Source organism: Manis javanica, chromosome 7 (genome assembly GCF_040802235.1).
Source record: "Manis javanica isolate MJ-LG chromosome 7, MJ_LKY, whole genome shotgun sequence".
NCBI classification, from domain to species: Eukaryota; Metazoa; Chordata; class Mammalia; order Pholidota; family Manidae; genus Manis; species Manis javanica.
Window position 1 is genome coordinate 23334147 of NC_133162.1, and position 17778 is coordinate 23351924.

The window sequence follows — 17778 nt, forward strand, 5'->3', positions numbered from 1 at the left end:
TGTGTGTACTTCCTGTGTGACTTTCGAGGTTGGTAGAGTCTGTGGAATTGGGTTGAGACTTGAGAGAACATGTCATCTAACCCTTTTAGTTATGAGGAAGCAGAAGGATGTCATGAGTTACCCAATTCACTGGTAACTGACCTGGGTCCAGAACCCAAGTTTCCTCTGAGCTCAGCGGCTCCCAATCCTATCTGAAATGAAGAAACCCACTAGATGCTGTTTAAAAGTATATATTCTGCATAATACCCAGCCTCATTAAACTGGAATCTCTTAGGTAGAGCCCATATATCTAGACTTTTAACACAGTCCACAAGTAATTCTGAGGATACACCAAGACTGAGCAATTTGAGTGACACCACCCTACTTTCCATGATAATCACTTGAGAGTAACAAAGTTTTTCAATGGGCTTAGATCCCCTGACAGCTGCATTAAAAAGAAAATAACCAGTAAAGAGTTAACTCAGAACTATGTTAGGAGAACTTAAGTAAGATTGTGTTTTGCATCTGTACCCAAAATCATCACTATTATCATCTAGCACTGGAAAACCAAGAATCACATTCACCTTCTCCTTTTGCCAAGCACAGATGAGTGTCTATAGGAGAAGATTCCAGAATGTTCACCCTGTAGAAGTGTATCATTTCCAGGCATTATGTGCTTAGGATTTATTTATATGTTCTGCACCCCACCCTCCTAAAGGTATCAGCACAGCTGTCATCTGGAGCCTGGTAGAAGCTGCTAGGCTAGGAGGATTTGGACCCATGAACAAATAATTATTATGTTAAGTAATAACTGGATGGCAGGCAATTTGCATTATATACATTATCTCACTGAATCCTCATAAAACTCCCATGAGCTAGGTTTTATTGTCAAGTCATTATATGGATAAGTAAGTGAGGCTTGTAGAAATCAAATCATAGCTGAAGATGGTGCAGCAAATAAGCTGCAGAGCTGAGATTCACATCCAGGCAATCTGAATCCAGGACCCACTGCTTTAACCACTGCACATTCTCAGTCCCACCTGTTGGCAGGTGTGTCAGAGAATCAAGAGAACTACTAGTGCATGAAGTAGTCTTTCCCCTTAAGATTCTTGCATACTAATGGAGAGATAAGATGTTTTATATTAAACAGTAAAACAAAATACATGTGTGACATTGATCACTTCTCTAATTCATTCCTAGAATTTTTAGAATGAGGTGAGGTGAAAATAAAAAATACAAACATTTCTACAGTGGGGCCAACTCATCGAAGAATGCACAGTACTTTGTATACAGATATATATTCTTGCATGTGTCTGATGCTGTTTCCTTATGTACATTAATCTTATTGCTCAACCAAACTAAACATTCCTTGAGGATGGCAATCATGACATACTTATTCTGCATCTTCCAGAGATAAGCACAGGGCTGCTTACATAATGGGGCTCAATTAATACCTGTTCAATTGAACGTTTTGTGACCCATTCAGGAATTTTCACCAGATTTATTACCACTGAAAGCAAACAGAAGAAGGTCCCAGTTCTAGAGGGAAGATTTCACAGCCTGTATAAGCCCAGCCTTCAGGACCTCACATAGGAAGAGCATAGCAAATAAGATGGAAAGTTTTTAATTAACAGCCTAGAAAAAAAAATGTCATTCCAATCTGCAGTTCTGTTTCCATTAATTTACTCGGATTCAGCAGGAATTCCACTAAGGAATTGGGGCGAGCAGCTGTAGAGGGAGGGAAGCACATAAATAAATCATGAGTGTCATTAAAATTTGTAAACTAATAATTTCTGGGACGTCTTAGCAATTATTATCAGGGCTTTCTTGGCAAACAAAAAATTAATAAATCTAAAAGGTCTCCATTTTATATAAAAAAAAAATCAGCATCTCCCAGAAAGGTCATTGACAGAACAATTAGGGAAGGAAATAAATGTCCCAGACAACAGCTTGCACACCAGATGAGAAGTCACAGGATTCCCCAGCAACAGGAGAATGAGACAACTCAATACAAGGAAAGTGACAGGGCAAGGTGGGCTGGAACTGGGATTGGTCTGGGGTTCTGGGAACTCAAGTTTAGTTCTCCAAGCCCTTGCTTAGTGTCACTCAAATGCTAGGCACTGTAGATCCAGAAACAAGAAAGGCCACGTGGTCCCTGCTCTTGAAAGTCTCACAGGCTGCAAACAAATCACAGCACACTGTAAGGATGCGGCATCAACGATGAGCAGGGGAGAGGTACCCCACCCAGGGAGGAGGGTCAGGGAAGGGGTCCAGGAGGATGGGCCCAGGAAGTGGTATGCTCCATAAATGCCTTCACCACAAGCCCCTCAGTCGGAAGCCCCCTTGCTCTGCAGACCCTGAGGCCAAGCATGCAGGGGGAATGGCTTTTCTAAGAGTAGAATGTCTCTCACATCTCTGGGTGGATGAAATAGAGCAGGAGAAGAGAGAGAAGAGAGACCAAGGAGAAGTAGCAACTAGAGAACCATCTACTGCAAAGGCTCCTGTTCCTCTCATGCCTCCACAACGCAAACTCATTGAGCTCTGTGAAGATGCCTGATCCAGTAGGACCTCCAGAGGAAAGCTCCTGTGGGGACCCCACCCCCATCAGAAGCTGACCGACTGCCCAGGGGCCTTTGCTGGCAACTAGCACTTGGGACGGACAGACGGGCACTGACAACTGCTTGCGGGCTCATCTCCCTCCAGAAGCCAGTACCTTGAACTAGCTTTTTAAGGGAAGGGTAATGTGTTTATCGGTCCAGGTGTTAATGTTCAAGACATATAGAACCGAGTATAAGAGGTGACTTGGCAGTCGGAATCATAAATCCCAACCGTAGACTTATGTTCAAAACTAAGACTCAAAAGCCTCAAGCAGTGAATTAATTGGCCTTGTCATGGCTTCCACTTACAGGGAAAAATGAAGTCCTCACTCCTGCAGAGAGGACCACGAGAGCCAGCAAATGAGGCAGACATACACACACTCCTGCATGTACAGGAGCGTGACGACGGCTCCAAAGAATGTGCCACATGCTGTTGTCACAGCAATGAGTGAGAAGGTGGCCCTGCCACTGAGTCCACGCTGTCTGGACACTACGTAACAATGGCCTAGTTTCAGCTGGCAGGGACGAGACGGGAAGTAGAGCATTATCTCTATCCAGCTGCAGGGTTTCCATGTGGGAGGACACGCAAGAGACGCTATGGAAGGAGTGAGCCCCAACTCAGGAGCCAGACAGCGCTTTCCCCCTCAGTCAAGGGCTCCCGGAAACTCGGCACAAGTGCCTTCCTGCCCCTGAACTCACATCCCTATCTCTGAAATGATAAGGTCCTTTCTTTCAAGAAGTGTTTGCTATCATTCTTTCTAGATCTAAGTGTCTCTGACTCTAGCTAGGGTCAAAAGTTATGATTATTTCAGGATTACCAAGAATCAGAGTTTGAAGACCTGAAAATTCCAGTGACTCCTCTTCTATTTCTGTGAACAGATTAACATATTCCCCCTCCCATTTTAGGGTATCAGAGTTTTGATGTGAATCAGGTCAGCTCAAGAAAACTGCACATATTGCAAATACCGTAACATTACAGAATAATTCCCATCCAGAACAGGTGGCTATCAAAGTAAGAAGTAAAAATATCTTTCTCAACTATTGTCCTTTGATAAAACAGATACGCATTTCTATAGAGAAAAAAGTTACCCACAAATGAACTACCAATATTTGAAAAGCAGGAGACTAAACCTCCACCATGCAATTTGGCATCCACTGGCCATATGTAGCGACTGAGCACTGAAAAGGTGGTGGGTCCAAATCGAGATATGCCTTTACATATGAAATACACAATGGATTTCAAAGACTTCCTAAAAAACAGTATGAAATAGCTCACTAATTATTTTGTATTTGTTACATATTGAAAGGGTAGTTTTGTATTAATGAAATAGCTCATTAATTTTTTATTCATTACATATGAAAATGGTAGTTTTATATAACTAGGTTAAAGAAAATGTATTAATAAAATGCATTTCATCTGTTCCTATTCACACTATTGGCTACTAGAAAATTAAGAATTACATACGTGGTTCATACATATTTCTAATTGGATGGCTCTGGACTAGAGAACATCCATCTCAATTGCACAATGAATATTTTAGCCTAGAAGTTGAAATCCTAGCCCAACCACTCTATAGCAATTTTCCCACTCTGGGATTTTCTTACTCTCCACTTCCCATGCCATCACATTCTTCTACACATAAAACCTCTCTTATTCATGAGGAGTCCATGAATCACTCTCAGGGGTAGCACCAGACCGAGCTAGGAATTCCACAATTTAGGAATGAGACAGGCCTGGTACCCCACCCCAACACACACACACACACACACACACACACTTATTAGCTGTATGATCTGGGGCTGGTTATTTAACCTTTGCAATGCTCAATGTTTTCTTCTGTATAAAGGGCTAGAGATAACTTCATTCTCAAGTTTGTTAATGGAACAAGACAGCTTAGCTTTAAGGGGCTAGCATAGAGAAGCAGCTGAATTACCAGTATATTACACGATGATGACTAACTCTCTGCGAGCATTTTCCACACAAAGGCACTGTATGCCAGGCATTTTCTAAGCAGTTCGCATACTTTATTACATTGAAATCTTATAACCAGTCTAGTGAGTAGGTGCTAGTATAACGCTCAAGTTACAGATGAGGAAAGGGAGGCCAAGAGCAGTAAAGAAACTTGTTCAAGGGCATCCAGTGACTAAATGAAGAAGTGTGCATTCAAACCCAGGCCATCAGTCCCAGAGCTTTCATTCTTAACTACTTTGATGAAGAGAAAACCGATTGGTTGATGCCAAGCCTCCTGTCCTTTACTGATTTCTCCTGTTCGGGTCAGGCTTCTATAAAACCTAATAGACTTGGGCTACAACATCACTCTTGACTGATGGGAAAACCTCCAGATTTTACACCGTGTGGACAGAAAATACCCTGAAAGTGAATGCTGGGTCTTTTAAAAAAAGTCAGTCCTCAACCTCATTAACTCTATAAGCTTGACATTCTCTATGCAGACTAGTTCTTTGACTATGGAATGCTAACAGACGGTTGTGCTAAATGGCCAATTTACACAGCCATCCTTGCATTGAAAAAGAAAAACATTTGACTCCCCTCCAGTACAACAGCACCAAGGCGCTCCAGAAAGAATATCACAAGGGCACAAGATGCTGCGACATGACTGAACACTTTGAGACAGTCTTTTGTCTATTTAGAAGTAGATGGCCTCTGAATTATTAATCCAGTGAGGCAAATAATTGTATCACCCTTTAACCTGGCAGGGAGTGTCATCTTGTCACGCCAGCTGCTGCTCCAGGCTCCTATGCTATATAGGAAACTGCAGAAGAATCACCCAATTCAATTCCTACCTGGTTAAGCACATGGGGCCAAATCATGAAACTAAAAGGGCGGGTGTTTCATTCCGTTTCTTTTCTCTACACACCGTATTAGTGAGGAAGCTCACAGTGCTCTAGCCTCTAACTGTAAAATACACCATCATTATCAGTACAGAAAAAAGATGGGAAACACAGGTCTTTAGGGGGTGAGTAGGGAAGACAATAAGAAGTTAGGAGTCTCCAGCATGTTGGAATATGCCCACAAAGCTTTGGAGCAGCCCCTTTCCTCAATCATGTTCTCCCCAGGGGTTCCTATGCTGGACTTTATCAGACCCTTGAACCCTCTGAAACACAACACAAAAATACATTCATATGTAGCATGTATCTAGAGAGAAAGCCCATGATAACCACTATCTTTTCAAATCCCTAAAAGGTCACACCATATGACTCTGTTATCTGCACACTATGCTCGGAGGAACCCTCTTTGGTTTGGCCTCTTCCGTGAACCTGATGAGTCCCCACACCTCCTCATCTGGCCCCACACCCAGCTGCGGTCTCTGCCTCCTGCTTGGCTCCCTTTGCTCCTGCAGCCCAGCCTTGCCTAGCCTTTTCCCTGTGGTGGGGCTGTTTTTCCACTTTCCACTTGCCAAAATGTATCTCACCCGTCATTCCAAGACCCAGTTTAGAGAATCTTGTCTACAAAGGAACACCTTTAACTAGGTTGAAACTGACATTTCAACTTCCAGCTAATCAGCATGAGGGAAGACAATCTAAATCACTCTCCCCTTCCCTAATCCCTGCCTTCACTCAGGAAGATCTTTACTAACTCCTAGGTAACACAGAATGCATTCCCTAGGGGCCCTACAATTTCCATCACGTGGGCCGCTGTAAAACAGATCCTTATAGACAAAGTCCATAATGGAATGAAAATAATATAAACATATAGGATTATAATCATCATCAATTATTACAATTAAGTGAGCACTTCCTACATGTGAGTTACAGCCCTAAGTGTCTGTATATTTATTATTTCATTTAATCCTTGGAATCCATCCATTAATTTACTCATTGAGCAAACATTTAGGAAGTACCTCCTGTGTGCCAGATACTGTTCTAGATGCAGCACTGAATTAAAATGGAAAAAAAATTCTGTCTCTGCAAGATGTTAGTGGGTGTAGGTAGACAATAAATAAATCAGTATGTAAATATTACAATGGTGGTAAATGCTAAGGAGGACAAGGCAGCTCAGTGCTGGAATATGAGGCCCCCAGAAAAGGCCTCCATGATTAGGTGGACAGAGAGGACGTAGAAGTGAGGAGAGCCGGGCAGGGGAAGAGGGACATAAGGCCTCTGGGGAAGAGAAGTCAGTGTGTCTGAGGAACAGCAAGGACAATGTGGCCGGAGCAAAGGCAGGTTCTGTACTACCTCCAACTTACATGCAGGGAAACCAAGACTTAGAAAGTGAATGGATTGAATGAAAGGCCCCCACCAACAAAAAAATATGTCCAACATCCTAAAACCCAGAACCTGTATTCAAACCTTATTTGGAAAAAGGACCTTTGCAGGTGTAATTAAGGATGTCAAGATGAAATCATCCTGGATTATTCTGGTGAGCCCTAAAGCCAATGGCAAGCGTCCTTATAATGAAAAGAAGGGGAGACATGGATCCAGAAGGGAGGGCCACGTGGGGCTGATGGAGGCAGGGAGTAGGTGAGGCAGCCGCAGGGAATACCCACAGCCCCCCAGGAGCTGGAAGAGGCAAGGAGGGCTTCCCCCTAGCGCTTCCAGAGAGAGCATGGCCCTAAAGACGTCTTGATTTCAGACTTCTAGCCTCTGGGACTGGGAAATAATACATTGCTGCTGTCTTAAGCCACCCGGTCTGTGGAACTTTATTATGGCAGCCCTAGGAACCTGCTATGGTGAGGGTAACTAAAGCACCCAAAGTTCCCCAGCACTCTGGTGAGCAAGCGGGGGCCCAACCTGGCCACTGGACATCAGGCTACTGTCAGGGCCACTCACCTGTTTTCTGTCTTCAGAACACAACCAGTGAATGTACTGGCTCTCAGGACCGCAGACACACACTTTGCCATTTCAGGGCTTCTAGCATTAAACACCTGGCCTCAGCTCCTGGCTTTGCTTGGCCCACCCCAGACCTAGCCAAACCGCTCCTGAAACACAGGTTTCCAGGTAAGCTGGTCCCATTATAAGGACAGGGTTTTCTGGCTTGTTCATTATTTGCACCAAGCAGACAGCACAGGAGTCAGGCTTAAGTATCAACCACAGGATCACCGTGACTGGGCCTGAGGGGAAGGTTTCTGAGGCTCTGCCTCCCTACGAGTCCCACGTGAGTGGAAATAGGCTTGCTTTCATCTATTAGAGGCTCCCTGGTTACTTACACCTCTGCCAATTTTCACTGAGCAGCAAAATTAGATTTTGGACATCCTGTGCAAATGGAGGCAGGGCTCAGTCAATATGAGCAATTAACCCCTAAACATTTAATAGACGCAGTGACTGCTCCTCCTTTCTGGGAGAGAGGCTGCCTCGTCATCTGCAAACAGGTCAGATGAAAAAGCCGCGAGGCACACAAATACTCAGCCCCAGACCCGTCTGATCCGGGACTCCAGGAAACCCTCAGGCTGGGCTCTCGGATGATGGCACAGCCAAGCGAGTGGCCTTTCGTGACAGCGTCCTCCCCGGTGCTTACACATGACAAAGCGAACGGAATAACTACAGCCCTCGCGAGTCCCATGGACAGAATGAGCGCAGAGCGTGTCGCCCGGACTCCCAAGGTCTGATGAAACTTCCCGCTGCCCCGTGTGACTGCCAGCAGAGCGGCTGTGAGCCCGAGTGTGCGTGTGTGTGTGAGGAGGAATACGGAGCGCAGCGCTCCCTCTCCAGGGAGCCTCCTAGGCCATGGCTTCATTCAAGCCCTCTCTGATGTACCCTGCCCACAACCTTCTTCTCCCTGTCCCATGTGCCCGGCATCGCATCAGAGCTGACTTACCCAGCAGGTACAATGGGCACAGAGCCCAGGGTGTACATTCCTTCTAGGGGCCCACAAACACGTTTTCATTTTTTAAAGTCAAAACAAAAAAATGAACTTTCAAGCTGAAAAGAGCATTCTAATATTCTATATTAATATACTTGTCTTCATACCAACGCCATCATAAAATACATTTTTAAATATTATCTTAGCAGGAAGGAGCCCACGAAAGCAAAAGAGCCCAGAGACTGTGAAAGTCAGCATGCAGAACTGAGCCCCATGTGCGTCTGTGGCCATAAGCATGGGCCTCTGGAGAACTGCAGCCTCTCGCAGACATGAAGGACTGAAGGCAGGCCTTGGGCCCAGACTCACTCCCCAGGCAACGCACTCCCTCCGACAGCAGGCTCCCTCATCCACGGCGTCTGCGTGTTCCAGGCATGCTCCTCTGAGCTCTCCAGGCCATACCCGTGTTCTCCAAGCAGTATGGGACACCACCAGAATGCAGAAGTGACAACACTGCCAAGGAGAATGTGTGACAGGCCCCAGGAGAGCAGGGGAGTGCTAAGGGCATTCGCACGTGGGGCCCTCAGTTCCACCTGGGGCATTTAAAAGGGCTTCCAGGAGGAGGGCCTTCTCCTTCCAAAACATGCTTCCCCACTGCTTAGCTGGCATTCCTCATGTGAACCAAGCCAGAGGAGTTTGTTAAGAATTTCTAATCCACTCACCTCCACAAGGAACTCTCCGTCACACTCCCCAGGTTGAAGTCATAGAGCTTCGTCAGGATAAGTATGACCTGTGAGGGGTTGAGGAGGGCACGGGAGAGGGACAAAGGGAAGAAAGGAAGCTTACTTTAGTTTGTGTAACAATATACTGTGCATCTCATATCACCCAGGGGGAGGGCTTAGCGTTTATCCATTAAGTTGAGGGGTATTATAGGATCAAGCAAGGGAAAACAGTTTTTAATTTAATGCATCCCCATAACTAGTAGCATTTATTTTAATCCCAACAATGATTTGCATTTGAAATAAAACATGCCAACAGGAATTAACTGGCTATCGACAGTTGTTCCTCCACATCTGTCCTCCTTCAAGGTCAGGCACAGGCCCGCTGGCTCTGTGCGCTCGTATGGCCACCCAGAGATCAGAGTGGAGATAACTCTGACTTGCAGACCTGTTGTAGACTGCAAAGGCTTGGCATCTCTGCCTTCATATTGCCTCTGTCTCCTTTAGTGCCTTAATCTTGGGCCAAAAAGCTTCTGCTCAGCCCTGCAGCCCTGCACAAAGGCTTGTTAATCATCAAAAGGAGTTTTGCTCAGGGTTTGAGAATGATGCAAATAGGCCCTTGCCTGAAACTCACCTCCCCCGTTGTATAAAAACAACAAATGGATTGTCAAGGCCTTATAGAAACGTCATGGCCAGGTCCGTGTCAACAAAACGGCTGGAGTCAACCAACCAGGGACAAGGAGTTTCACCAGCCGCCTCAGACCCTTGCCGACGTCCAGATGTCTGAGGTCAGTCATCACCTCCTGACCTCCCCCTCCCGCTCTTCCCTCCCTAATACAAAAGAAGCTTGAAATCAACCCTAAATTAAGATGGTTCCTTAGGACGTTAATCTGTCAACTTCTCAGTCTGCTGGCTTTCCAAATAAAGGTGCTTTCCTTGCCCCAACACCTTGTCTCTCGACTTGTGCAGCAAATGGCATGAGCTTGAACTTGATAACAGACCTGAACCTAAAAGAATAAGAAGGAAGTTGGCCTGATTCTGTCTGTCTACAGAGGAGGTCAGAGATTTTGTTTCCATCATTAGGGCCTCAGTAGCCAGAAACACTCAAGTGGCAGGCAGGTCCAGTCCCCAGCATCCTCTGATGCCACCTGCCATCTACCATGGCATCTGTCCCTAACGTGGAGTAAGGGGGTCACTGGACTCCAGGACTGCTTTCCCTACTCCAGCTGAAACCAAGAAACCCAGAGGAAAGCTGTACACGACAGGGAGCTGGAGCTGCCTGGAACAGGGTTAGCAGTTTTCTGAAATACTCCTGCGCTGGTTGGTCTGGCCTTGTGCTCTTTAAACTTCTCCAGCTGGAGACTTGGCCACCAGATGTTTCCCTGCCTGCCCCTCACATGCCAGGGCAGGGCTTAGGCACAATTCCGTATCTACAAGGAAGCTAAGTGTATGCACCTGAATCGATTTTAATCAAAATGCAGGTGCCTAATATACAGTGCCTGCCTGCACGCAAGATAATCCAGTTACACATAATTGTGTTTATCTAAATTTAATGCACAACTCATTTCACTTTTCTCAGCTCCTTCCCATTCCACAATTTAACTTCCTCCAGTTCATTTGCACAGCAGCTATTAAACTCTTTCTGAGATAATGAATTTCTGCTACCAAGATGGGGCTTTCCCATTCTAGGGATCCATTGAAGATTAAGGAAAAATAATCAGCCATTATATTGAACACTTTTATGGCACTTAATTGAAGAGAAAACACTCACTCTGAGATTTATCCTCATCCAACACCCCATGGGGTCAGTCAGCACCATTTCTTTTATATAAACTAAAAAAAATTAGAAGCAAGGATGTGACCCATTATGGGTCAAAGAAAGTCCACAGCAAAATTGGTTTGGGACATTCAACTTCTCAGCAGGGCCATGACTGCAAAGCTCTGGGGTCTCCTCTCAGGTGACATCCTGTGATGGGAAGTGGTGGGATGTCAAGAGACAGGCAAGCCAAGAACAATAACAATGGCTTGGTATTTGTAGGACAGTAGAATCTAACCAAGCTATCTGTATGGTTAGCAAAGCACAACAAGAAGCATGCATTCTATGCAAAGAATTGTTCTCCACAGTCACTCAGTGACCCTTGCTGCTCCCATTCAGGTGGAGTTTTCTCACTTGTTAAAAATAAGCTCAGGGGCTAATGCAGATAAGGGACTTATCCACCTCCTCCCCAACAACATGCCTAGCAAAGTGCTGCTAATTCCTGATTGTTAAATTATTACACACAGACACCAGAGTTCCTCTCCCCTTTTTTTCATCTACAAAGTCATCCTCACAGTCACCACATAAAAACATGGGTGGCTATGTGCAGACCATTCCAAATTCGAGACACAAACTCCAAACTCTACTCTTCTAGAAATAGGTCAGAACACCCACCTACAGCTCTATAGGAGCAAGTTAGACCATTCCATTCTCTCCCAACATCAAGCCTTCAGGGACAGCAAATGATTTCCAGAAAGTGCAAAATCCACATAGAAAGCAGAAAGTGACATTGGGGTAAGAGTTCCACGTAAGTAACAGAGCTTCTAACAAACAGCTGAGTCTGGAAAGCCCTTCGAAGCACCCAGAGCCGCTCCCATCTGTCGGTCTCCTTACCCAGCACTGGGACCACACTCCTTCCCTCCCTCCATCTTATCTGTCCTTAGTATGTCTCTCACGCACCTAGCCTCATGTTGGTGTCTGCTTCGTGGAAAAGCCAGACAAACACATCCTTCCACACATTTATGAATATTAACTCTGCCTTCAGGGTAGAGGGTTCCAATTTTGCCTCATAATCCATATACTTTGTTGGTTAGAAATCTACTGGCTCCCTCCTCCTATGGATGAAACCCAGACTCCTTAGCCTGGTGTGAAAAGCGCTCCACACCCACACACACTCCCCCAACCACCCTTCCACAGTTCTCAGGAAACTGTCCTCTCCTTTGGCAATCCAAGTCTCAACGTGATGCAGATAAATCAAACCCATTCTCTCATCTCTGTTTCTTTCTTTTGTGTTGCATTATTATATCATCGCCTGTGCCCAGTCCTTTCATTACTGCCTGCATGCGTCTACCCATTGTTCAAGAAACAGCTTCAAGTCCACTTTTTTCAGGCAGCCTCCCAGGACTGTCCCAGACATCAGTGTTCTTTCTCTTTCGAAGTCCTATCACACTTAAAACTGAACTACATAATTTGCCACTTAGAGGACACTCTCTTGATAACTTCTAGACATCATATGATCTGTCTTTTCAAATAGATTCTGGATAACTTGAGGCCGGGTTCATGTTTTGTACTTTTGCTTCCCTTACAGGCAGACTTGATAATGTCAAAGGCTCCTAAAAATAATATTTTTGAACCAATGAAAGATAATGGTGCTTTGGTGGTAAATCACAGTCTTCAGAAGGGGATGGTGTTAATCTAGTCTCCCCTTATTTTACAGATAAGGAAACTGAGGCACAGAGAGAGGAAGTGACTCAAGGTAAAGTCCCAATAGTGTGCAACACTGACCAGGAGCCTAGGGCACTGCTCTTCCCTTCCCTGCAGGAAACTGGAGACCGGGAGTCACGGGAGCCCCTGTACTGCAGGCGCCCTTGTCCCATGTCCAGCTTGTCTGGGCGGGTCCTGGGTGGGGACCAGACATCGTCCTGCGACTCTGCACACCGTGACTCCTGTCCCAACTCTGCACGCGGGGGACACCACCCTCCCACCGTCATGAGGTCCTGGTCTAGAAAAGCATTTCCTTTAAACTGAGCTGGACGTGACCAGGAAAGTAGGCAGTAGAAGAGGCACGAGGAGGACATCTCAGTAAAATCAGCCCAGCGTTCTCCAGAGGGAAGGTCCCAACACTGAGAATTAGGGCTGGAAGCTTCCTTTCCTCTGGATCCAGCACAGAAAGACAGCAATAGAGCTATGAAGAGATGGTAATGTAACCTTTAGCCTCAAGATGCTCTGTCAAAATCCAAGCAAACAAAACCAAGAGTGAAAAAAGCCCTCCCACCCCTGGCTTCTCCCACCAGTCAGAGACTCCCAAAGGCCCCAGAGAGAGGGGAATGCCCAGGGAGGGAAACTGGAAGCAGAAACGGGGAACCCACTCCCAAGCCCCAGGCTGCTGGGCAAGTCCTCAGACCAGAGAGAGCAGATGCGAGCGCGCCTCGGGAACCACCAGGCGATGGCTGTGGCAGGCAGGAAGGGTGCAGGGGCCAGTCTGCGACTGACAGCAAAGCCTGACTCGACTCCTCTCCAGCAGATGCCCCCAGATGAGAGTTGGCAGTCAAATCAAAGAAGGAAAATCAGGGACCAAACATTAATTTAACCCCTACTATGTGCTAGATCCTATGCTGGGTGCCTCTCAATCTTCACAGCAAGCTTTTGAGACTGAGCAGGTATAATATAATATCCCCATTTAACAGATGAGGAAACCAAATCCTAAGAGCTAAGCAAATTACACCCCCACCCCACCAAAGGCACACAGCTAGCAAGACAGAGAGCCAGCATTCCCACCAGTGCTACGCTAGGTAACCACGCTTGTTCTGCTCTAATGCATTCAGCACGTTTATGTGAGTTTGTTGTATACAAGGCACTGGGAAAGCATACAGAAAGGAGAAAAGCATATCCTTGCCCTCAAGGAGTTTATCATTTATTCAGTAATTCCACAAATATTACTGAGCTCCCCTTGTATGAGTTGGAAAAGCACCTGCTAAACTCTGGGAGTCAGGGAGAGTCCCAGAGCTCAAGGCCCAGGGATGAAGATAGCTTTGTTTTCTTTGTTCTTGGAGAAAAAATGGGAAACAGAGGAATGTAATGAGAAAAGGACTAGACAAATTGGTGGGAGACCCAGGTTTGTGGCATAAGCATTGTCAGGTAAGTTCCTTTATGATCTAACTGTGTACAGTACCGGGGCAGGGGGGCGGATTTTGGACAAGAGGAGAAATTAAAATAAATTGGAATAATTCATAAGTAAATAGCACTTCTCTCTTAATATAAGCTATATACATACAGACACACACATAGAGAAGTCCCTAAATATATGCATGTGTGTATATGTATAAATATATCTAGCAAAGGCTGTGTGTATGTTTATTTGTATTTGCATATACATAGACATATATATGTATTTGAGACTTAGCAGGTGTAATATAATATCCCCATTTTACAGATGAGGAAACTAAGTCCTAAGAGCTACTCAAATTGTACCACCCCCTTAGGCAAGGCACACACTAGTGAGAGAGAGAAAAAGAGAGAGGGAGATAATATATGTATATTATATATAGGTTCACATACACACACACACAAATAACCTTAAATGCCATCTGATATCATCTCTGGAAGAACACTCTGTTCATACCTCTCTTACAGCTTTTATTACATTGGGTTAATGTGACTTCTCTGAGTGTCTTGCCTATTAGATTGTGTCCTCTTTGAGATCAGAAGTCAGGTCTCATTCAGCTCTGCATCTCCAGTGCCTAATACAATGCCTGGCACATGGCAGGTACTTTGTCAAGTCCACTGAATGAATTATAGATGTATGACAATAAAAGAAGGGATGAGATGATAAATGTATCTGAGAGGTACAAGTAATGTGCTATAGGAATAGAAAAGAGGAAGCAATTAAGTCAAGAAAATGTGATCAGCAAAGTCTTCATGAAGGAAAGATTATACGAGCTAGGACTTAAAGTACAGTAAGAATTTGGATATACTAAAATGCAAAGTGCTTTCTTTGTTTCTTTTTCTTCTTTTTAATTGGACAAAAACAGACATGCTTTTCACATGACAAGAAGCATGAGGGAAAGGTACCATTCTAGTTATAATAAACAGCACAGAAGTAAAGTAGAACAGGCCATTTGAGACAAGAACAGTCATGTGCTGAGCACAATGTCATATATACACAAGCCCCTTGGAGACACAGGCTGTGCCAAGATGGGAAAGAAGGCACACAGGATGATGGGATCACAGAGGAGGGACAGAGGAAGCCCCGCCTATGGCCAACTCTGGACTGATAAAGAGTTTTATAAGAGTGAAAAGGGTGACAACAATGAGGGACTACATTATAACAAGAGACTTACTAGGTATGTATATGCAATATATACATAGCGTATGTAATAAATAATCTCTATTAATGTACAACATTATAACAAAGGAATTACAAAGTGACAGTAAGGGACATAGATAGCCTTTCACAAAATCAGTGGATGCTGTCTTTGTTGACCATCCACCTCCAATTATCTTGTCCCCAGACATCAAGCGTCTTCAGCTGCCCCCAGATGCTCAGGCCAGCCCTCAGCTGTCTGATCTTCAGACTCACATGATGCCAGTAACTAATGTCTTTCTCATTTTTCCTTCTCGCCTTCATTCATCTATTTCTGCCTTTTGCCAAGCACGGCATAAGATTTGGGGGTAAAATGATCAAAATAGAAAAGATTCCCATCCTCATAAAATGGAAAATCTCCCTTAACCTGCTGCTTCCAGGTTTATCTGTATTCAAATTAAGGAGTCCGAGTAACTGGCAGGGCTGGGGAGGGTCATATTTGGGGCAAGGGAGCTTCTATACTCTCCCTCCCAACATTCTGTGTGAGAGGAGGTACCTGCACTCAGCACTGCAGTCAAAGATGTTTGATCCAGACACCATCAGTAGAACAAAAAGGCATCCTACAGTATGGGAGAATATATTCATAAACGACATATCCGATAAAGGGTTGACATCCAAAATAGACAAAGAGCCCAGGCACCTCAACAAACAAAAAGCAAATAACCCAATTAAAAAATGGGCAGAGGAGCTGAACAGACACTTCTCCAAAGAAGAAATTCAGATGGCTAACAAACACATGAAAAGAGCTCCACATCACTAATCATCAGAGAAATGCAAATTAAAACCACAATGAGGTATCACCTCACACCAGTTAGGATGGCCAACATCCAAAAGACAAACAACAACAAATATTGGCGAGGTTGTGGAGAAAGGGGAACCAAACCCTCCTACACTGCTGGTGGGAATGTAAATTAGGTCAACCATTCTGGAAAGCAGTACGGAGGTAACTCAAAAAACTCAAAATAGAAATACCATTTGACCCAGAAATTCCACTCCTAGGAATTTACTCTAAGAATGTAGCAGCCCAGTTTGAAAAAGACTATGCACCCCTATGTTTATCACAGCACTATTTACAGTAGCCAAGAAATGGAAGAAACCTAAATGTCCACAGTAGATGAATGGGTAAAGAAGATGTGGTACTTATACACAATGGAATATTATTCAGCCATAAGAAGAAAACAAATCCTACCATTTGCAACAACATGGATGGAGCTAGAGGGTATTATGCTTAGTGAAATAAGCCAGGCAGAGAAAGACAAGTATCAAATGATTTCACTCCTCTGTGAAGTATAATCCAAAGAAAAAACTGAAGGAACAAAACAGCAGCAGACTCACAGACCCCAAGAATGGACTAACAGTTACCAAAGGGAAAGGAACTGGGGAGGATGGGTGTGAAGGGAGGGATAAGAGGAAAAGGGGGTATTATGATTAGCACGTATAATGTAGCGGGGGGCATGGGAAGGCAGTTTAGCAACCACAATGTTGTTCATGTAAGTGTACATTAATGAAACCAAACAAATACATAAATAAATAACAACAAAAAAGATATTTCGATCCATATTCCACTTGGGAAATGTTCTAAATTCCCCCATGTCTAAATTCATTTTCTCTAGTCTTACTATATGCTCCTGTGAGACTGAGAAACTTATTTACATTTTCAGAATTTGCTTGTTTCTTAAAATGGGGAGAATGACAACTTTTCCCTGCCAAATTTACAGGATTGCTGATTCATATCCAAGAAGGGAAACTGATCTCCTTTATAACTGCACTATTCAAATATGAAGAGTTAATACGATGATTATTCTTCAGGAGATAAGAGTTCCAAATAGCCCTTACTTGGTGAGGAAAAAGGAAGAATTCAGACTCTAGAATTGCTAAGCTCCTTCTAAAAAATACCTGCCCATTGTAGACCCCAATTGCAATACAGGCAGCTGCAAATCAGACCCAAAGTGTTCCCCTGGCTCCTTCACACAGCTTCTAGAAGGAAGGCAGGAAGCCCTGGGGAATGCCTGTCCTCTGAAAGGATAATGCATAATCAGCAAATTCACACATCACTAGGACGCTCTTGCCCATGAGCACATTCAGTGAAGTCAGGACCTTTAATGCCTATAAAAGTTTACTCTTAAGGGGGAGAGGATTAAAGATAGCGGCATGAGAGGAGAGACAGAGGCTTCCTCCTAAAACTGGACAAAATTAGAAAATATAGTTGGCACAACTAACCCTGAGAGAGCACCAGGAAAGAGGATGGTGCCAGACTGCACACACCTGGAGAAAAGAGCAGACTTCACCGAATGGGGTAACGTACCAGAGCTGTGGCCAGGCGGGACCCAAGCCCTTCCCCCACCCCAGCTCACCGGCGGGAGGAACAGAAATGGAGCAGGGCGGGAGTGGAAGGCTTGGAACTGCTGAATACCTAGCTCTAGATATCTACTCCGGGAGCACAAACCTACATTTCATGGTGCTTTCATGATACTCACATGACTACCAGGTTGGAAAGTTAATACAGGCATTCCTAGAGAGACTGAGATTCCAGCTGCTTGGGGAAAGCAGGGATCCATATCCAGCTACTCTGGGACAAAAGCTTATACCTGTGTGCTCGGCCCACTAGT

The 17778-nt window shown here is 44.7% G+C and overlaps 1 protein-coding gene across 4 annotated transcripts in view; it reads right to left on the reverse strand.

Annotated features, from left to right (window-relative positions):
- The window catches only part of SORCS3 (sortilin related VPS10 domain containing receptor 3), a 561511-nt gene that overhangs the window by 384785 nt on the left and 158948 nt on the right, over positions 1 to 17778 (reverse strand). For all 4 annotated transcript variants that reach the window (XM_073240462.1, XM_073240460.1, XM_073240459.1 and 1 more), the window contains exon 2: positions 9054 to 9121. In XM_073240462.1, coding sequence (XP_073096563.1) covers positions 9054 to 9121 — 68 coding nt within the window. The remainder of the gene's footprint in view (positions 1 to 9053; positions 9122 to 17778) is intronic.